Source organism: Tursiops truncatus, chromosome 8 (assembly GCF_011762595.2).
Source record: "Tursiops truncatus isolate mTurTru1 chromosome 8, mTurTru1.mat.Y, whole genome shotgun sequence".
NCBI lineage: Eukaryota > Metazoa > Chordata > Mammalia > Artiodactyla > Delphinidae > Tursiops > Tursiops truncatus.
The window spans coordinates 55,771,398-55,793,245 of NC_047041.1; the positions used below are offsets into that span (position 1 = coordinate 55,771,398).

At 45.2% G+C, this 21,848-nt stretch overlaps 1 protein-coding gene across 2 annotated transcripts in view; it reads left to right on the top strand.

Annotated features, from left to right (window-relative positions):
- Nucleotides 1-21,217, top strand: part of MAP6 (microtubule associated protein 6) — an 88,684-nt gene extending 67,467 nt beyond the window's left edge. The window contains exon 4 of one of the 2 annotated variants that reach the window (XM_073808435.1): nucleotides 20,108-21,217. In XM_073808435.1, the coding sequence (XP_073664536.1) occupies nucleotides 20,108-21,089 (982 nt within the window). In that variant the 3' untranslated portion in view covers nucleotides 21,090-21,217. The remainder of the gene's footprint in view (nucleotides 1-20,107) is intronic. The other variant, XM_073808436.1, reaches the window with a different exon arrangement.
- Nucleotides 21,218-21,848: the final 631 nt, after the last annotated feature.

Below are 21,848 nucleotides of genomic sequence, written 5' to 3' on the forward strand. Positions count from 1 at the left end.
GTGGACACTAAATAGAGCCCATTTCAGGCCCCTCTGCCTTCCCTGTACAGTACTTGAAAGGTCTGTGTTCTCTGTCTTTTTGATAATTACTCTGACAATAGATGAAGCTGATTGAGGCAAACACTGATCAAGAAGAACACTTTTAAAGAATCCCAGCTACTGAATTACCTTGAGTTCACAAACCTAAGCAATAATATTCTAAGGATTTATAACTACCGATTGCTTACGAAGCCTTTCTTTCTGTGCAGTCCCGCTGAGCCCTCCTGATGTAGTGGAGCAGGTGTTTGCACCAGGTGACAGACAGGAGGGGGAAGCTCAGGGAGGAGGGTGTGTGCCAGCTGCACCTGGCTGCTCCACAGCCTGGGCCGCTTCTCCCTTTCACCCAAGGGAGGAGGCCGGCCTGAAGGGAGTCGGCCGGCCTGAAGGGAGTCAGGTTTCAGATGAGTTGGACTCCTAAGCTATATCCTCACCTCGAGGTGCCCTGTCTGCTTGGGCAAACTGCAGGCTCACCTAGGATCCCCTCTAAGTCTTGGGAACCAGATACAGAGGGGAAGTAAGAGTTGGGTCAGGTTTTCACACACAACTGGCTCAAACCTCCTGAATGAATTGACCAATTGTCTCAGCCAAATATATAGGTTTTCTCCTTTGGGTGCTAAATTAACTGACTGGGTTACTGAATACAGAATGATCCAACTGTTTTCATTCATAAGAAATATACTTGGTACTAGAGATACCAAGATAAAACAGGTGCCCAAACCTGACACTGGAGGTGTTGGATCAGAGACCGCCAGCTTGTGCATTTTATTTCAAACAGTGGAACCGAGCTTAACTCTCTGTCCCTTGTCCTCATATAAGTGGCCCTCAGTCGCTTGTTAGTTTGGTATTGTGTATATCTATTTCAACCTGGACATCTTACCTGGGGCCAAGGGAGCTTCAGATGCTGAGATGCGCAAATTACCGCCACTGGTACTGGTTTAAGCTGCCAGAGGGATCTTTAGAACATGCAGTTCTGGCCATGTCACGCCCTGCTTTAAACCGTCCGTGGGTTCCTCTCTCGGCCTGCAGAAGCTTATGTCTGCTCAGCGCACCATGCTGCTTCTCACCTCCATGCTTTACCCACGCTCACCCACCTGCTCAGATTGCCCTTCTCCTGCTTCTCCACCTGGCTAACTCATCCTTCAAGACTCCGCTCAGGGGACAGCTCCAGGAAGCCTTTCCCGCACCTCCCAGGCTGGGTAAGATGCTCCCTGTGTGTTCTTCATCGTGGAACTTAGCACACGTACTGTGTCATCTGCTCATATGTGTGTGTGTGTCCCCCCCACCACTAGACTATGCTCCCCCAGGGCAAAGACCCTGTCCTTCTGCTCATCTTTGTAGCCCTAGCTCCCAGCCCATTGTCTTCCACAGATAATGTCTTCTAAAGTGTTTGCTGAATGAACAGTGAGCGAATGAATGACTGATGATATCCACCATCTGCCTCCATAGGCACCACTGAGCCTCCGCAAGGCTTTATTCTGCCTAGTAACTGGCTCTGCTCACAAGACAGGGCTGGTTTCAAGAAAGGTCACGGCAACGGCTGAGCACAGAGGAGTCAACCGCTACTTTTATAATGGCCAGCCTCTGGGCCAGCCTCCTCTGTACGTCATGTGGCCACTTTTTCTAAACAGTCCTGACTTCATAAAATCATAGACTCGTGGTTAGAGGGTAATCTTAAGAGGCTGGCTGAGCCCAGCCCCTGCCCAGTGCAGAGGTGCTAACTCCGTGATGGCAGAGGCATCCTCCAGGGGCATGTCTTAGCAACAAGGACTGGGAATTAGAGCCAGCAGACCTGGTTCTAAATCCAAGCTCTACTAGTTAGTAGCTGTGTAACCTTGGCTGAATTTCTTACTTTCTTTGAGCCTCAAAGAAATAACAAGAATACAAGTATCAGTGACTACCCAGATCTATATGACTCCCAAATTCAGAAGGTAGGAGTTTGGTCAGCAAGGAATATAGTGTGACCTGAATCTGTTTGGTTCCAGAGTGTGGGTAGCAGGTGGTAAGAGGTCTGATCACAGAAAATCCTGTTTGTGATTCAGAGGACTATTATGAGGGCCCCGTAAGACTGCATACGAAGGCCTCTGTGAACTGTAAGTGGAACACCCTTGTCACAGTTCACTTTATGGGTAATTTGCTCACCACCACTTCCCAGTTACTTACCACCCTTAGTCCCAACGGAGTGGTGGTGGCTGGAGCTACACGTGGCAAAGCCACTCTCTCTGCCACACAACAGCTTGAGATGATGCCCCTCTAGTACTGGCTCTTGCTGCCCCCTCACCTTCCCAGCCCTTCCCCAGCCCCTCCTCCCTGAGCACCTTATTAATCAACCTCCTGGTGCAGATTCCATTTCTGCAATTACACGGTCATTTTCATCGATCCCCTCTGGACACACCAAACCAATTTTTCATTAATGGCTCAAGATCCCATCCTTTGCTTTAGATGGGGTAGGGGGAAGGACAAAGATTGATTTGCAAGTTCCCAGGTAGACAAGGACTGAGCCATTACTGTCTAGCAGCCTTAGTCCAGCACTTCACTTTTTTTTTTTTTTAACATCTTTATCGGAGTATAATTGCTTTACAATGGTGTGTCAGTTTCTGCTTTATAACAAAGTGAATCAGCTATACATATACATATATCCCCATATCTCCTCCCTCTTGCGTCTCCCTCCCTCCCACCCTCCCTATCCCACCCCTCTAGGTGGTCACAAAGCACGGAGCTTATCTCCCTGTGCTATGCAGCTGCTTCCCACTAGCTTTCGGTTTTACATTTGGTAGTGTATATATGTACATGCCACTCTCTCACTTTGTCCCAGCTTACCATTGCCCCTCCCCATGTTCTCAAGTCCATTCTCTAATAGGTCTGTGTCTTTATTCCCATCCTGCCCCTATGTTCCTCATAACCATTTTTTTTTATATTTCGTATATATGTGTTAGCATATGGTATTTGTTTTTCTCTTTCTGACTTACTTCACTCTGTATGACAGACTCTAGGTCCATCCACCTCACTACAAGTAACTCAATTTCGTTTATTTTTATGGCTGAGTAATATTCTATTGTATATATGTGCCACATCTTCTTTATCCATTCATCTGTCGATGGACACTTAGATTGCTTCCATGTCCTGGCTATTGTAAGTAGAGCTGCAATGAACATTGTGGTACATGACTCTTTTTGAATTACGGTTTTCTCAGGGTATATGCCCAGTAGTGGGATTGCTGGGTCATATGGTAGTTCTATTTTTAGTTTTTTAAGGAACCTCCATACTGTTCTCCATAGTGGCTGCATCAATTTACATTCCCACCAACAGTGCAAGAGGGTTCCCTTTTCTCCACACCCTCTTCAGCATTTATTGTTTGTAGACTTTTTGATGATGGCCATTCTGACTGGTGGGAGGTGATACCTCATTGTAGTTTTGATTTGCATTTCTCTAATGATTAATGATGTTGAGCATCCTTTCATGTGTTTGTTGGCCATCTGTACGTCTTCTTTGGAGAAATGTCTATTTAGGTCTTCTGCCCATGTTTGGATTGGGTTGTTTGTTTTTTTGATATTGAGCTGCACGAGCTCAATATGGAGACTTTGGAGATTTTGGAGTAAATTTTGGAGATTAATCCTTTGTCAATTGCTTCATTTGCAAATATTTTCTCCCATTCTGAGGGTTGTCTTTTGGTCTTGTTTATGGTTTCCTTTGCTGTGCAAAAGCTTTGAAGTTTCATTCGGTCCCATTTGTTTATTTTTGTTTTTATTTCCATTTCTCTAGAAAGTGGGTCAAAAAGGATCTTGCTGTGATTTATGTCATAGAGTGTTAATGCCTCTGTTTTCCTCTAAGAGTTTGATAGTTTCTGGCCTTGCATTTAGGTCTTTAATCCATTTTGAGCTTATTTTTGTGTATGGTGTTATGGAGTGATCTAATCTCATACTTCTACATGTACCTGTCCAGTTTTCCCAGCACCACTTATTGAAGAGGCTGTGCTTTCTCCACTGTACATTCCTGCCTCCTTTATCAAAGATAAGGTGATCATATATGCGTGGGTTTATCTCTGGGCTTTCTATCCTGTTCCATTGATCTATATATCTGTTTTTGTGCCAGTACCATACTGTCTTGATTACTGTAGCTTTGTAGTATAGTCTGAAGTCAGGGAGCCTGATTCCTCCAGCTCCGTTTTTCGTTCTCAAGATTGCTTTGGCTATTCGAGGTCTTTTGTGTTTCCATACAAATTGTGAAATTTTTTGTTCTAGTTCTGTGAAAAATGCCAGTGGTAGTTTGATAGGGATTGCATTGAATCCGTAGATTGCTTTGGGTAGTATAGTCATTTTCACAATGTTGATTCTTCCAATCCAAGAACATGGTATATCTCTCCGTCTGTTTGTATCATCTTTAATTTCTTTCATCAGTGTCTTATAGTTTTCTGCATACAGGTGTTTTGTCTCCTTAAGTAGGTTTATTCCTAGGTATTTTATTCTTTTTGTTGCAATGGTAAATGAGAGTGTTTCCTTAATTTCTCTTTCAGATTTTTCATCATTAGTGTATAGGAATGCAAGAGATTTCTGTGCATTAATTTTGTATCCTGCTACTTTACCAAATTCATTGATTAGCTCTAGTAGTTTTCTGGTAGCATCTTTAGGATTCTCTAGGTATAGTATCATGTCATCTGCAAACAGTGACAGCTTTACTTCTTCTTTTCCGATTTGGATTCCTTTTATTTCTTTTTCTTCTCTGATTGCTGTGGCTAAAGCTTCCAAAACTATGTTGAATAATAGTGGTAAGAGTGGACAACCTTGTCTTGTTCCTGATCTTAGAGGAAGTGATTTCATTTTTTCACCATTGAGAACGATGTTGGCTGTGGGTTTGTCATATATGGCCTTTATTATGTTCAGGTAAGTTCCCTCTATGCCTGCTTTTTGGAGGGGTTTTCATCATAAATCGGTGTTGAATTTTGTCGAAAGCTTTTTCTGTATCTATTGAGATGATCATATGATTTTTCTCCTTCGGTTTGTTAATATGGTGTATCACCTTGACTGATTTGTGTATGCTGAAGAATCCTTGCATTCCTGGGATAAACCCCACTTGATCATGGTGTATGATCCTTTTAATGCAGAACTTCACATTTTTAAAAGCGTCATTAGCAGGATTGTCAGATTCATGGCAGCTCATTGAGACAGTCAACTATGCCCCTGACTTTGCCTTCTTGGTGTTAAAACAACCAAGGGAGCTTTTAAAATATTTTTTATACAAATGGGAATTTATTTTGTTCTTAGGAGGTTATATCCAGAAAAGGTATTTACCAGCAAAAATGTAAAAAGGAAAACGCAGGGACTTCCCTGGTGGTCCAGTGGTTAAGACTCCGTGCTTCCACTGCAGGGGGCATGGGTTCGATCCCTGGTCAGGGAACTAAGATCCCACATGCCACACATGGCGTGGCCAAAAAATAAATAAAGTAAAAAATTTTTAAAGAAAGAAAGAAAAAGCAACAACAACACAGGGCAGAAAACAAAACTATCTAGCTATGTACTGCAACCATCTCCCTGTACTTCAGGAGAACACATCTTCCCACAGGGGACCTGGAGTAGTGGAGAAAAATCCGAACTAGGAATCTGCTCAGCTGTCTGGTGCCACTTCTGTAAAATGCAGAGGTGGCACAACCTAGGGGAAGGGAAGGAGCATTTATTTGACCTTTACACAGTTGTTCGCATTTAATCCTCACAACAGGGCTAGAGAGTCTGTTGTAGGCATCATCCCCATTCACAGATAAACAAGTCAAGACCAGGTGATTAAATAACAAAGTCACACAACTTGTAAGTGGTGAGCCAGGATTTGGAGCCTGGTTTGGGTGACTGAAACCCATTCCTTGTCCAGTACTTGGGACCATCTCTAGGATTCCTACTGTAAAGAATTCCTGAAAGGGCAGTCTCTTCATCCTCTCTCTTCCTTGCTCCAAAACCTTCAGTGACCCTAAGTATTCTCATCATCTTTGGAAAGTGAGTCAGATGAAGGTCACAGATGCTGAGTTTGATCAGCACAGTTACTACCTCCTACCCACCCCCCTCCACCCAGAATTAAGCCTTGTGTTGGCAGGCATTTTTTTAGCCATGGTCCTAGCTGCTCTTCCTGTGCAAATGAGCCACATCTGGGTGGACTCCCTTTGTAGCCCCGGGCTGGTAGCCTGGCTGGCAGCCATACAGGTAGGGTTTACAGGTGTGGGTGCAGATGGGCACTCTTAGACCAGGATGCCCCTGTTTTCTGAGACGATTTTCTTTGCCAGGGTCTGCTGAACACCAGGAGGTAAACCAGGGAGGTCCTCACGTAGTGGATGCGGGAAGGGCTGAGGCAAAGGGGGACTGGTTGTTGGAGTCCCAGAGGGGCAACTCTCAGGAGAAACAGTTGGGAGCTCGAAACTGGGGACCTGCAGAGGTCAATGGCTCCAGCCTCCTGGACCAGGCAGAACCAGTCAGAGTCATGTCAAGCCAGACCCAGTTCAGACCTCAGCAGACAAATTTGGAATCTCTATGGTTGAAGTCACACCCCTGAGGGATACTGTTGTAAAAAGGAAAGAGCTTGACCAAAAGTCTGTCATCCTCAGTTAAGGTCTTGACGTTGCCACCGACTCACTATGTGACCCTTCAGAGCCCCGCTTCCACCTCTGGAAAATGGGGGCACGAGTGACCCCTGTCTGCCTGGGTGACGGGCTGCTGTGAGAATACAATGTGCCACATTGAATGTAAAGTCCTCTTAGAAAACCAGAAAGAGAGGTTACAGTTTGGGAGGACAAAAAAGGTGCTAAGGCAGTTAAGAATAGGAAAGCATTTGTGTGTCTTGTAAATGCAGTTGTTAGAATTTGATCTTGTGTGAGTTTTTGTTTTTAATCTTCCCATTTGGGGTGCAGGCCTCCTGTATGTGCCAGCCCTATGCCAGGGTGCTCTGGCTTTCCACTCTCGTCAGTAGCCTGGCACTGAGTAGGCATTTATTAAACGTTTGTGGAAAGATGGAGGGAGTAAAGAGGAGGGGAGGGCGAAGGGTGGGGAAGGAGAGAGGGAGGGAAGGAAAGACAGAGGAAAGAGAGTGAAGCAGACATGGTCTCTGCCCTAAAGAGCCCCAGTCTGGAGAAGCAGCTACAGAACGGTAGGCAGCTCATCTGATGGAGGCTGCTGTGATGGGGCGAGGGGATGGGGACAGCGGGGGGCTGCGGGGACACAGGAGAGGGAGTACTCGACCCCTGGAGGCGGAGGGTCAGGGTGATCTCCCTGAGGGAGTAACCCCGGACCTGAACCTTTAGTTGCTGAGGGCGTTACTAGGCAGATGGGCAGTGGTGCTGGGCAACAGCACTGACATGCCTTAGAGAGAGCTGCTGAGGGCCGTATCGGTAGAGGTACCAGGGCGGAGGCGGCGGGTGCTGCTTCTTGGAGACTGTAACTGCGACATCCCTTTCAGTTCTGGGGGCACACTTTCCAAGGGAGGGGAGCCAATGGAGATGTGCAGTGAGGAGAGCAGTCAGAATGGTGAGGGCTCTGAGCTGTTGGGGGACATGAGTTGCCCAGAGAAGCCAGGAATATCTTCAGATATCAGTCCTGGGTCAGGCAGCATGGCATTCTCTGGAAGGGTGGCCCCACAGCACAGAACCCGGATCAGGGCAGGGACACAGGGAGTGGAGCTGACAGAAATACAGGCTTCTGTTCAGGGTCCAGGCTACAGAGGGTGGGCTGCCTCACCCGGCTGTGTGGCCCTGACCACCCCTGCCCCCCCCCCAACTGGGGCAGCGCAGGCAGAGGCTGGGACCAGCCAGCGGGAGACAGCAGCACAAGTTCAGGAGACCCAATGACCCCCAGGTCTGTCCTTTCAGCCTGGGCGCCTTTGAAGTGTCTCTGCGGAGTTGTGCTTTCAGGGCCCAGAGAGAAAGGACTTCTCGAGCAAAGTGACGTCTTCGCACTGAAAGGACTTTCAGGCCTCTCCGGTTGGAGAAACTCAGGCAGGTGAGGGCTTGGGGCCAGCGCTGATGGTCCTGGTGCACTGGTAGCTTTACAGTGTTCGTGGTGTGCACCCCACACGGGGGGCTCCGCAAGTCAGGGCCCCGGGCTCATTCCCACCTGTTCCCCCAGCAGAGGACCTAACCCAGAGCGCAGGCTCAGCCGACTTTGTCCAATGAATGGATAAAAGAGAAAAAAACATCAAATAGAATAAAGAGAAAAAGCTATATGCCAGCCACCCATTACTCCCACAGATAGCTGCCAGGTACTGTGAGCCAGACACTAGGTACTGACGGTGCAGAGATGAACAAAACGCAGCCCATGAGCTAGGGGGAGAGGCAGGCAATTACCGAACACCATGATAATCTCTAGAATAGAGGCCACAGAGTCCCGTGGGGGGGGGGGGGAGGGGCGGGGCGCGAGTTCTTGTTTTGAGAAGGCCTTGTCTCCTGCAATTCTTCATAAGAATAACAAGCCTTTCAAAGACGGTTTCCTTGACACCCCCCCTCGGGTAACTGCATCTCTTATAATGTGTTGGGAGCTCTGTCTGTGTCTAGGAAACGTGGGTGCCTGTCCAGGGCCCTTGGAGGCAGACAGGAGGAGACAAAGCTGTGAAATCGCCCGGCCCACCGTCCCCCCTCCTCCTGCAGGGCCCCTCTCAGCCCCTCCTACCCATCTTTGTTTCAAGTGAGTTTGCTCCATCCCTTCTACCCACCCAGTGAGATTTTGAGAGGTCTCTGTTTAGTCCTGGACCTGCTATTTCTAGCTGTGTGGCTTTGGGAGAGCTGCTTGCCCACTCTGGGCCTAGTTTCCCATCTGTAGAGCGAGACATTGGACCAGATCACCAAGTCCCTAACTAACATTTAGTTAACTAACTAACTAACATTTAGTTAATACTAAATATCACCTGTATTCCAGGGGTCATGCCATGAGTGTTTCCATAAATGAATCCTCCCTGGAAGGTGGGCACTGTAATCCCCATTTTATAGATTAAAGAAACTGAAACGTTGCAGCCTGGATGCCCATGATGACACCATGGCTAGGATGGAGTTGAGTCAGCCTTCGAACCCAGCTCTTCTGGCCTCGAGCACAGTCAGTGCACTTTCTCCTCCAGCAGCCTGCTCTATACCATCCAAGAAATGACCTAGGTTAAAATACCCAGCACCGAGCCTGGCACATGGTTATTGCTCAGGAAATATGAGTTTCTTGCTTTCTCAGGGCTTTTCTAAGCTGTGGAAGCAGGGGGTTCAAGGACAGGGTCTATAGGTCCCTGATTTCTGAACAGGGCCCTACACCAGGAGCACTGCCCCAGCTCTGGGCTGCTGTGATGGTGCATCAGGAGAGTCTGAGAAGAAAAAAACCAGGTGGATTATGGGATTAGAACTGTGTGCAATGGCAAGAATCAGCCTTTCTCCAGATAGTCTCGGGCAGCGCTTGGTAATCCTGTTTACAGACTCTAATAAAGCTTGGATCCAAGGTCAGCGTGTGTGTACCCAGGAGGCATTGCTTGTCACCATGGAAACAGGAAGAAGGGCAGAAAACTAAGTTCCTAAGACTGGTTGTCTCATGTAACCTTGGAACGCTACATTTTACAGATAGGACAGAGCCTGGCACAGAAAAGTCTCTCATTTATTCATTCATTCGACAAGTATCTAGTCAGGGCTTTCCCTGGGTCAGGTACTGTTTTAGGTACAATGATTTACGAAATTGACACGGTCCTGCCCTTTGAAGCTCCAGTCTAGCAGGAGAAACATTAAAGAATGCAAGTAATTAGCTGTGATAAGGGATATGAAAGAAAGTGTCAGGGACTAGGAGAGGCTGTAGCAGGGGCCTGGTCACATCTGCTTCCCTGGGAAGGGGAGCTGAGAGACGGAGGATGAGTAGTATGAACAGGAGAAGAGGAAGCAAGAGAAGGTCACAGGAGGAGACAACAGCATGTGCAAAAGCTGTAAATGGAAAGGAGCAGAGCATGGGAGGCCGGGGCATAGAGAGCTGGGAGACGGTGGGAGCAGGCTGGTCAGCGAGGTGAGGCCACGGAACAGCGTAAAACCTCTTTATTCTCAGTGCAAGGCGAAACCTTGAAGAACCTCAGCAGGGGAAGGATTTGCTTTTTTGAAAGGTCATCCTGATTTCTGTATGAAGAATGGATTGGAGGAGGGGCCAGGGATACCAGTTAGGGGACGGTGACAGTGGTCCACAGAGATGATGGCACAGCTGGTGGGGGAAGGGAGAGAGGGAAAGAAATGTGAATATTCAGGAAATAAATGTTAGGTGCCGGAACAGATGGCTCCTGATGGATTGGGTGAAGGTTTTGAGGGAGTCGAAAGTATCTAGGATGACTTTGAGTTTCTGGCTGGGGCCATGGGATAGATGATGAACCAGGTTTCAGCAACAATAATTTGTACATCTTTCTGTTTGACCTTCTTTGCTCCAGGTACTGTGCTGAGCATTGGGGCTGCAGGCCAGGTGGATGGCCCCTGGCTTCAGGGAGTTCACAGTCGAATGGGGGGAAAACTGACATGCGATTAGGGTATCTACGAATGTGGGGAGAGACTGTAAAATGGTGCTGCAAGGGAGATACAGACAAAACTAATTTGGAGAGGTGCATCCAGGAAGACCTTGTAAGGCGGGATCTAAGCCAAGCCATCAGGGACAGACAGGAAAAGTGGGTTAAAGAGGGCAATCCAGGCAGCAGAAACAAAACAGCATCATGGGGTGGCCAGAGGACAGTGAGGGGGGGGAGGCTGCAGGGCTGTCCACCACCTTCCCTGCCTTCTTCCAGGGCTGCCAGGAGGCTCCAGTGAGCTAAAGTGATGAGCGTGTGATCATCTGATAAACTCTTACACAGTTATTATGGTTATGGACTTATTCATGTAAGGCACAAAAGCACTCTATAGATGTCACAAATTATCATTTCAGATCCCTGCCCAACAGGATCATCTAATCCTCTGTCGTAATTGTCCCTGACATTTGTATTGCTATCCCCATTTTACAGATGAGGAAACTGAGGTCTATTGTGGTTGAGTAATTGCCCAAGGTCTGGCAGGCAATTAGCAGCACAGAAACCAAGAGAAAGCCAGCAGGTCATTCTAGTTTCTAAGAGGGTACACAGGCTGGGAGGTGAAAGGAACCTGTCTCATATGCTGTCTTGAGAAGATCTGCTGCTGGCTCAAGGCACCAGACTCAGACTCAGTTGTGCAGGTTGGGCTGGGCCCCTGGGCAGCTGGCCTGTGGGCTGAGTGGAACTGAACCCAGCCCATCTCCACTCACCTACCACGCATCTGCTTCCACCCTAGGGGAGTGGCTCTGTCTCATTCACACAGATGGCACTGTGAGTGGTGGGACATTTTACAGATGGGGAGCCTGGCAGGCCACCATGGAACGAAGTGATGGCCAGTCAGTGTCAATGAGAGTTTTATGTTGCCCTTGAGAGTGGTTTTGTTCACAGGAAAACCAACCAAGGCTGCATTCGTTTTAAAAACAAAAGCTTAATTTATAAAAGTAACAAACTTAAAAATCTAGTAAAATTTAACAAACTCTTTTAAGGAGGATTTTATGACTTAAATCAATTCCCCTAAATATTTTTAAATAAATTGTAAGTAACTTAAAATAAACTAAGCTTAAAAATATGTTTACTACTGGGCTGTAATAAAAGTTCCATCATTGTTTACAAAATTTATAAAATTGTCTTATATCTTTCTTTTTTTTTCAACATCTTTATTGGAGTATAATTGCTTTACAATGGTGTGTTTGTTTCTGCTTTATAACAAAGTGAATCAGCTATACATATACATATATCCCCATATCTCCTCCCTCTTGCGTCTCCCTCCCACCCTCCCTATCCCACCCCTCTAGGTGGTCACAAAGCACCGAGCTGATCTCCCTGTGCTATGCGGCTGCTTCCCACTAGCTATCTATTGCACATTTGGTAGTGTATATATGTCCATGCCACTCTCTCACTTCATGCCAGCTTACCCTTTCCCTTCCCCATGTCCTCAAGTCCATTCTCTACATCTGTGTCTTTATTCCTGTCCTGCCCTTGGTTTCTTCAGAACCATTTTTTTTTAAGATTCCATATATATGTGTTAGCATACGGTATTTGTTTTTCTCTTTCTGACATACTTCACTCTGTATGACAGACTCTAGGCCCATCCACCTCACTACAAATAACACAATTTCGTTTCTTTTTATGGCTGAGTAATATTCCATTGTATATATGTGTCACATCTTCTTTATCCATTCATCTGTCGATGGACGCTTAGGTTGCTTTCATGTCCTGGCTATTGTAAATAGAGCTGCAATGAACATTGTGGTACATGACTCTTTTTGAATTATGGTTTCTCAGGGTATATGCCCAGTAGTGGGATTGCTGGGTCGTATGGTAGTTCTATTTTTAGTTTTTTAAGGAACCTCCATACTGTTCTCCATAGTGGCTGCATCAATTTACATTCCCACCAACAGTGCAAGAGTGTTCCCTTTTCTCCACACCCTCTCCAGCATTTATTGTTTGTAAATGCTTTGATGATGACCATTCTGACTGGTGGAAGGTGATACCTCATTGTAGTTTTGATTTACAGTTCTCTAATGATTAATGATGTTGAGCATCCTTTCATGTGTTTGTTGGCCATCTGTATATCTTCTTTGGAGAAATGTCTATTTAGGTCTTCTGCCCATGTTTGGATTGGGTTGTTTGTTTTTTTGATATTGAGCTGCACGAGCTCAATATGGAGATTTTAGAGATTTTGGAGTAAATTTTGGAGATTAATCCTTTGTCAATTGCTTCATTTGCAAATATTTTCTCGCATTCTGAGGTTTGTCTTTTCATGTTGTTTATGGTTTCCTTTGCTGTGCAAAAGCTTTGAAGTTTCATTAGGTCCCATTTGTTTATTTTTGTTTTTATTTCCATTTCTCTAGGAGGTGGGTCAAAAAGCATCTTGCTGTGATTTATGTCATAGAGTGTTATGCCTATGTTTTCCTCTTAGAGTTATATAGTGTCTGGCCTTACATTTAGGTCTTTGATCCATTCTGAGCTTAGTTTTGTGTATGGTGTTAGGGAGTGTTCTAATTTCATTCTTTCACATGTAGCTGTCCAGTTTTCCCAAGCACCACTTATTGAAGAGGCTGTCTTTTCTCCATTGTATATTCTTGCCTCCTTTATCAAAGATAAGGTGACCATATGTGCGTGGGTTTATCTCTGGGCTTTCTATCCTGTTGCATTGATCTATATTTCTGTTTTTGTGCCAGTACCATACTGTCTTGATTACTGTAGCTTTGTAGTAGAGTCTGAAGTCAGGGAGCCTGATTCCTCCAGCTCCGTTTTTTGTTCTCAAAATTGCTTTCGCAATTCGGGGTCTTTTGTGTTCCCATACAAATTGTGAAACTTTTTGTTCTAGTTCTGTGGAAAATGCCATTGGCTGTTTGATAGGGATTGCATTGAATCTGTAGATTGCTTTCGGTAGTATAGTCATTTTCAAAATGTTGATTCTTCCAATCCAAGAACATGGTATATCTCTCCATCTGTTTGTATCATCTTTAATTTCCTTCAGCAGTGTCTTATAGTTTTCTGCATACAGGTGTTTTGTCTCCTTAAGTAGGTTTATTCCTAGGTATTGTATTCTTTTTGTTGCAGTGGTAAATGGGAGTGTTTCCTTAATTTCTCTTTCAGATTTTTCATCATTAGTGTATAGGAATGCAAGAGATTTCTGTGCATTAATTTTGTGTCCTGCTACTTTACCAAATTCATTGATTTGCTCTAGTATTTTTCTGGTAGCATCTTTAGGATTCTCTATATATAGTATCATGTCATCTGCAAGCAGTGACAGCTTTACTTCTTTTCCAATTTGGATTCCTTTTATTTCTTTTTCTTCTCTGATTGCTGTGACTAAAGCTTCCAAAAGTATGTTGAATAATAGTGGTGAGAGTGGACAACCTTGTCTTGTTCCTGATCTTAGAGGAAATGGTTTCAGTTTTTCACCATTGAGGATGATGTTGGCTGTGGGTTTGTCATATACGGCCTCTATTATGTTCAGGTAAGTTCCCTCTATGCCTATTTTCTGGAGAGTTTTTTTTTTATCATAAATGAGTGATGAATTTTCTCAAAAGCTTTTTCTGCATCTATTGAGATGATCATATGGTTTTTCTCCTTCAATTTGTTAATATGGTTTATCACATTGATTGATTTGTGTATATTGAAGAATCCTTGCATTCCTGGGATAAACCCCACTTGATCATGGTGTATGCTCCTTTTAATGTGCTGTTGGATTCTGTTTGCTAGTACTTTGTTGAGGATTTTTGCATCTATGTTCATCAGTGATATTGGCCTGTAGTTTTCTTTCTTTGTGACATCTTTGTCTGGTTTTGGTATCATGGTGATGGTGACCTTGTAGAATGACTTTGGGAGTGTTCCTCCCTCTGCTATATTTTGGAAGAGTTTGAGAAGGATAGGTGTTAGCTCTTCTCTAAATGTTTGATAGAATTTGCCTGTGAAGCCATCTGGTCCTGGCCTTTTGTTTGTTGGAAGATTTTTAATCACAGTCTCAATTTCAACACTTGTGATTGGTCTGTTTATATTTTCTATTTCTTCCTGGTTCAGTCTCAGAGGGTTGTGTTTTTCTAAGAATTTGTCCATTTCTTCCAGGTTGTCCATTTTATTGGCATATAGTTGCTTGCAGTAATCTCTCATGATCCTTTGTATTTCTGCAGTGTCAGTTGTTACTTCTCCTTTTTCATTTCTAACTCTATTGATTTGAGTCTTCTCCCCGTTTTTCTTGATGAGTCTGGCTAATGGTGTATCAATTTTGTTTATCTTCTCAAAGAACCAGCTTTTAGTTTTATTGATGTTTGCTACTGTTTCCTTCATTTCTTTTTCATTCATTTCTGATCTGATCTTTATGACTTCTTTCCCTCTGCTAACTTTGGAGTTTTTTTGTTCTTTATCTAATTGCTTTAGGTGTAAGGTTAGGTTGTTTATTTGAGATGTTTCTTATTTCTTGAGGTAGGATTGTATTGCTATAAAATTCCCTCTTAGAACTGCTTTTGCTGCATCCCATGGGTTTGGGTCATCATGTTTTCATTGTCATTTGTTTCTAGGTATTTTTTGAGTTCCTCTTTGATTTCCTCAATGATCTCTTGGTTTTTTAGTAGTGTATTGTGTAGCTCCATGTGTTTGTATTTTTTACAGATTTTTTCCTGTAATTGATATCTAGACTCAGCGTTGTGGTCGGAAAAGATACTTGATTTTCTTAAATTTACCGAGGCTTGATATGTGACCCAAGATATGATCTATCCTGGAGAATGTTTCATGAGCATTTAAGAAAGTGTATTCTGCTGTTTTTGGATGGAATGTCCTATAAATATCAATTAAGTCCATCTTGTTTAATGTATCATTTAAAGCTTGTGTTTCCTTACTTATTTTCATTTTAGATGATCTGTCCATTGGTGAAAGTGGGGTGTTAAAGTCCCCTACTATGATTGTGTTACTGTTGATTTCCCCTTTTACAGCTGTTAGCATTTTCCTTATGTATTGATGTGCTCCTATGTCGGGTGCATAAATATTTACAACTGTTATATCTTCTTCTTCTTGGATTGATCCCTTGATCATTATGTAGTGTCCTTCTTTGTCTCTTGTAATAGTTTTAATTTTAAAGTCTATTTTGTCTGATATGAGACTTGCTACTCCAGCTTTCTTTTGAATTCCATTTACATGGAATATCTTTTTCCCCCCACTTTCAGTCTGTATGTGTCCCTAGGTCTGACATGGGTCACTTGTAGACAGCGTATATATGGGTCTTGTTTTTGTATCCATTCAGCCAGTCTATGTCTTTTGGTGGGAGCATTTAATCCATTTACATTTAAGGTAATTATTGATATGTATGTTCCTATTACCATTTTCTTAATTGCTTTGAGTTTGTTATTGTAGGTCTTTTCCTTCTCTTGTGTTTCCTGCCTAGAGAAGTTCCTTTAGCATTTGTTGTAAAGCTGGTTTGGTGGTGCTGAATTCTCTTAGCTTTTGCTTGTCTGTAAAGATTTTAATTTCTCTGTTTAATCTGAATGAGATCCTTGCTGGGAAGAGTAATCTTGGTTATATGTTTTTCCCTTTCATCACTTTAAATATGTCCTGCCAGTCCCTTCTGGCTTGCAGAGTTTCTGCTGAAAGATCAGCTGTTAACCTTATGGGGATTCCGTTGTATGTTATTTGTTGTTTTTCCCTTGCTGCTTTTAATATATTTTCTTTGTATTTAATTGTTTATAGTTTGATTATACAGGATTATACAGGATTTATCCTGTATGGGACTCTCTGTGCTTCTTGGACTTGATTGACAATTTCTTTTCCATATTAGGGAAGTTTTCAATTATAATCTCTTCAAATATTTTCTCAGTCCTTTTATTTTCTCTTCTTCTTCTGGGACCCATATAATTCGAATATCAGTGAGTTTAATGTTGTCCCAGGAATCACTAAGACTGTCCTCAATTCTTTTCATTCTTTTTTCTTTATTCTGCTCTGCAGTAGTTATTTCCACTATTTTATCTTCCAGGTCACTTATCCGTTTTTCTGCCTTGGTTATTGTGCTATTGATTCCTTCTAGAAAATGTTTAATTTCATTTATTGTGTTGTTCATCATCGTTTGTTTGCTCTTTGGTTCTTCTTGGTCCTTGTTAAATGTTTCTTATATTTTCTCCATTCTATTTCCAAGATTTTGGATCATCTTTACTCTCATTACTCTGAATTCTTTTTCAGGTAGACTGCCTATTTCCTCTTCATTTGTTTGGTCTGATGGGTTTTTACCTTGCTCCTTCATCTGCTGTGTGTTTCTCTGTCTTTTCATTTTGCTTAACTTACTGTGTTTGGAGTCTCCTTTTCGCAGTCTGAAGGTTCGTAGCTCCCGTTGTTTTTGGTGTCTGCCCCCAGCGGCTAAGGTTGGTTCAGTGGGTTGTATAGGCTTCGTGCTGGAGGGTCTGGTGCCTGTGTTCTGGTGGATGATGCTGGATCTTTCTGGTGAGCAGGACCATGTCCGGTGGTGTGTTTTGGGGTGTCTGTGACCCTATTCTGATTTTAGGCAGCCTCTCTGCTAATGGGTGGGTTTGTGTTCCTGTCTTGCTAGTTGTTTGGCATGGGGTGTCCAGCACTGTAGCTTGCTGGTCATTGAGTGGAGCTGGGTCTCAGCATTGAGATGGAAATCTCTGGGAGAGCTTTTGCCGTTTGATGTTACATGGAGCTGGGAGGTCTGTGGTAGACCAATGTCCTGAACTCGGCTCCCCCACCTCAGAGGCACAGGCCTGACACCCGGCCAGAGCACCAAGACCCTGTCAGCCACACGGCCTTGCCTAAAATTTCCAGTGTATCAACTGGGGTGAGTTGAACAGCTGGGGGTTAGAGCAGCTGGGAGCTGGCTGGGTACCTCTTGCTTTCTCCATATGGCCTTTCCAAGTGGCTTTTCCAAAAGTCCAGACTTGGCTTCTTTACAGTATGAGAGCTTCAGGACAGGTAACTTATATCTTTCAACTTAAAATCAAGTCTAAATTAATTATTAAATTACACCTTTTTTATAGGAATCACAAAGCTAATCTGTTAGATATAATATGCCAAATTATTTTAAACATTACAAATACTTTCAAACTAAATCTACACAGATTTTTCCTAAATTTATTACCCAAAAAAGGTAATATATAGATTTGATTTAATTTATCATTTCTAATCTTTTTTCTAAAATTTCCATGATTAAAGACACTTACTTACTAAGGAAACAAGTTTACTAACCAGAGCAACATAGGGGTGTATATCTGAGCAAATTTAAGGTTAGTTCACAGCTGGCTGAGAATGCTCATTCAGAAAAATGAGGCAGGGCATGGGAGCCAGTGCCCCAAACATCAGGAAACTATACTTTGCACCCCATGCTGTGGGTCTGGCCCTCTTTTAAATCTCCATGCCAGCAGGGGACACTGAGTCCATGTCCTGCCAATGGGATAGGTTTTGCAACCCAAGCTCCTGAGATCAAGTTAAGCCCTGGTCACCTCTTTTGTCTCCTGTCTCAGCTTCATCACCCCTTTCAGGATGACTCTACCCAAGTTGTTCACTCGCAGATAGGATTCATCTAATCAGTGTCCTGCTGGATTCTATTCTGAATTAGGTTTTTATTTTTCCTTTCTGGCCAACCACCAGGTATTAGAGGTATTTTAATGCCATCCTTGGATTCTGCATGTTTTTCGTGGCCTTGCCTGGCTCCCTCCGCAGACACTAAGGTCCTACTGATGGCAGCCAGCTGGGTTCACGTGGCTGGGACAGCTGTGCTCTGTGATGTGCTGAACCAGCAAGCCACCCCGGCCCCTCTCTGTCCACTGTGATGCTCAGAGACATCAAGAGGGACTGGATGGACAGGCTGCCCGGGGCACTGTGTACTCTTCTGAGAGATGTCAGTTCCTAAGGGCTCACGGTGCTAAATATAGTAAAAAGCTTCTGGATCAGGATGACATGTCAGAATAAAAATAGTCCAGATGTGTGTAAGTAAATAGAAAAATAATTATAATATTACATAGTAATATGGTACAAGGTGCTCTATGTACATAATTTCTCAGCATCATAAATTTCTGAGTGAATATCATTTTACCCAATGAAATAGATGACACACTTGGGGCCCAGAGAGACGAAACCATAATGAGCTAAGAAAGTGTTACCAAGTAGAAGTCTTACTGGACCAGCTTTAAACTATAGGAACTGTTAAAATACTGAAATGATTTTAAGCATAAAGACGTGACTGCAATGTGTAAAAGAGTAATAATAACAACCAAGATTGAGCACCTACTATGTGGCAGGTGCTATAAGGGAAGGAGCACAGGCCCCGGGAGTGGAAAGACCCAGACTTTACAGTCCATGCAGGTCCCCTCACTTCCCATATCACTTGCCCACTCGACCTCAGTTTCTTCATCTGTATATCATACAAGTAAGGGTAATTAATCCTCCCTTCGAGCTTCACAGGATTGCTGGGTTGCTGAAATGAGCTTTGGAAAGAAGTGATTTGGAAAGTAGAATGTGCTGTAAGTGTGCATAGGCTTGTGACACTGGCTGAGCCCAGCCTGCAGGGCAGGAGGGTGCACTCTCATCTTGACTGGGGTGGTCTGAGTGTGGCAACGTTTGCCCTTGGTGTCAGTGATGTCACCTGCTCTCCATGATGTGGGTGGGCCGAGAGGTGGGGCGGGGGTCCACGGTGAGGCAGGTGGAGCAGCCTGTGAGGGTTCTGATGAGAGGCCTGGACTCTTGGTTGCCGGGAAATCAGCCCCAGAGCCTTGGAGTAAGTGAGGGCAAGGGCCCAGGGAGAGTAGAGGGAGCCAGAGTGGGGACGGAGCGAGGGGAGCAGGGCCTCTTCACTGCCTGAACGGGGAGTCCCAGCCAGTCACCTACCAAATGTGATACAGGCGACAATGGGGAGCATTGTTTATAGAGAATTTAAAAGCAATAATAAAACCAATTAAAAGCTGGTCTGCTTTTTATTGTCACCCCGGCCTGCTGGCTGTTGTAAGCAATGTCGGTGATAAAATACGTTTTTACGTTTTCCCTTTTCAGGGAGGTGGGGAAGAGGAATATTCCCTCTTTCTTTCATGCATGCCTTGGACCCTTTGCCCCTCCCCACTCAGCACTTAACTAGGGGGTTGGGGAGGGAAGGAGTCTGGGAAGGCCCTGAGAACAGGAGCACCCTAGCCTGTAGAGTCCTCTGAGAGGATAGCTAAGATGGGCCCCCAGGATGGGCCCAGATATTCTGGAGGAAGGAAGCGTGTCCTGTGGAGTGTGGGGTGGACAGGCTGCTAGGACGCTCACTGGAGGACTCTGAGTCCCGCTATGGTGCTGCCGCTGTCACCCAGGGGCTGCCCTCCGTGCCACGCGCAGGTTATAATCAATTGGCAAGCACATTGAATGACCAATTCCCAAGCCTGCTCCCCACCCAGCCCCACATTCTGTACTAAGGATGTGGAGATCAGGTTCTCCTCCTGACTCTCCAGCAAGAGCTGCCCTGCCCAGGCTCCACTAGGCCAAGACTTATCAGGCAATCTGTGCTCTGCCCTGTCCCTGGCCTGAGCAGTGGCCCTCACAGTGACCACCTCTCTCTCCTCTGCAGGAACCAGGTCGAACCCACCAGTGATTCACGTAAGAGTCAAGGTCCTGTAACCACAGAACCAGACAAAGATCAAGGTCCCGTGGGCCCTGGGCCTCTGAAAGATCAAGGTCCTGTGATCCAAAAGCCTTCAAAGGGTCAAGACCCCACAGTCCCAGAGCCTCTGAAGGATCAACCTCCTGTGGTCCCGGGGTCTCTGAAGGATCTAGGTCCCATAGTCCCTGCCTCAGTTAAGGATCAAGATCACGTGGTCCCTGAGCCTTTAAAGAAGGAAGGTTCTGTGATCTCAGCACCAGTCAAGGACCAAGATTCCTCGGCCCCAGTGCCTCTAGAGAATCAAAGTCCTATGGTTCCAGCAAGAGTTAAAGATCAAGGTTCCGTGGTACCAGAGCTTCTGAAGGATCAAGGCCCCGTGGCCCCAGCACCTGTCAAGGATCAAGGCCCTGGGGTCCAAGCACCTGTCAAGAATCAAGGCCCCATGGCCCCTGAACCTGTGGGTAAAGGCCCCATGGGCCCAGCACTTGTCAAGGATCAAGGTCCTATGGTCCCAGAGCAACCGCAGGATCAAAGTGCCATGGTCACAGCACCTGTGAAGAATGAAGTTTCTGTGCTCTCTGAGTCTGGAAAGAATCAAGGTTCAGTGGTCCCAGAGCCAGTCACAGATCAAGGTGGAGGGGCCCCAGAGCTCCTAAAGGATCACGATGCTGTAATTGCAGAACCTGTGAAGAATCAAGGTCCAGAACTAGTCAAGGATCAAGGCCCCGTGGTCCCAGAGCCTGTGAAGAATCAAGTTCCTATACCCCCAGTGCCTCTGAAAGATCAAGGTCCTCTGGTGCCACCACCAGCAAAGGACCAAGGTCCTGTGGTCCCTGAGCCTCTGAAGATTCAAGGTCTCAGGAGCCCTCAGCTGCCCACTGTACAACCTCCACCCCCAGTCATGATCCCAACTGTCCCCTATGCAGAATATGTTGAGAGTTCTCCTTGACACTCACCCCTCGACATGCCAAAGAAGGAGCTAGCAATGAAAATGCTCCCTCTCAGGGGCGGCAAAGACACTTATTTAATCTGCATGAAACACGTATTGTATAGTCTTGCTGGAATCTAATAAAACTTGTCCCTCTGGCTCAGCAGTGTCCCTCTCCCTGTCTGGCTTCATTTGAGTGTGTGTGTGTGTGTGTGTGTGTGTGTGTGCGCGCCATGCACATTTGAGGGTGGGCATTCAGGGCTCTGCATTCATCCAACCGGGCCATCTGAGAAATTCCCAGCTCCTGTGAGCTGTCGCTATGAGATGGGAGTGGGTGGGAGTTGCTTGAGACTGAGGACAGGACCCCATCGTGAGGGTGTGGGCGGGACACACATGTGTTTCCCTTTTACTCTCACACTGTGACCACACTTCACTTCTGACACCAGAGGTGGTTGGGGGGGGTGGGGGTGGAGGAGGTCCCTCACATCAAGCAATTATCTAACACCAACTGGGGGGCCCTACATTGAAATCAATTCTGACGCTATCTACCTAGAGACAGCATCAGCTCCCACAGGTGAAGGGCTCAGTCCCACAGGACTGTCCCCCCACACCCCCCCCCAACTTCAGATGCCAATTGCAAGTCCCAGGCTATCGCTTGTACTTCTGACTGACTTGCTATAAATCAGCCTTCCCACAACCCCCTGCTTGGGTTCAATAATTTGCCAGAATGGCTCACAGAACTCTGGGAAACACGTACTTAGATGTTTACTGATTTATCCT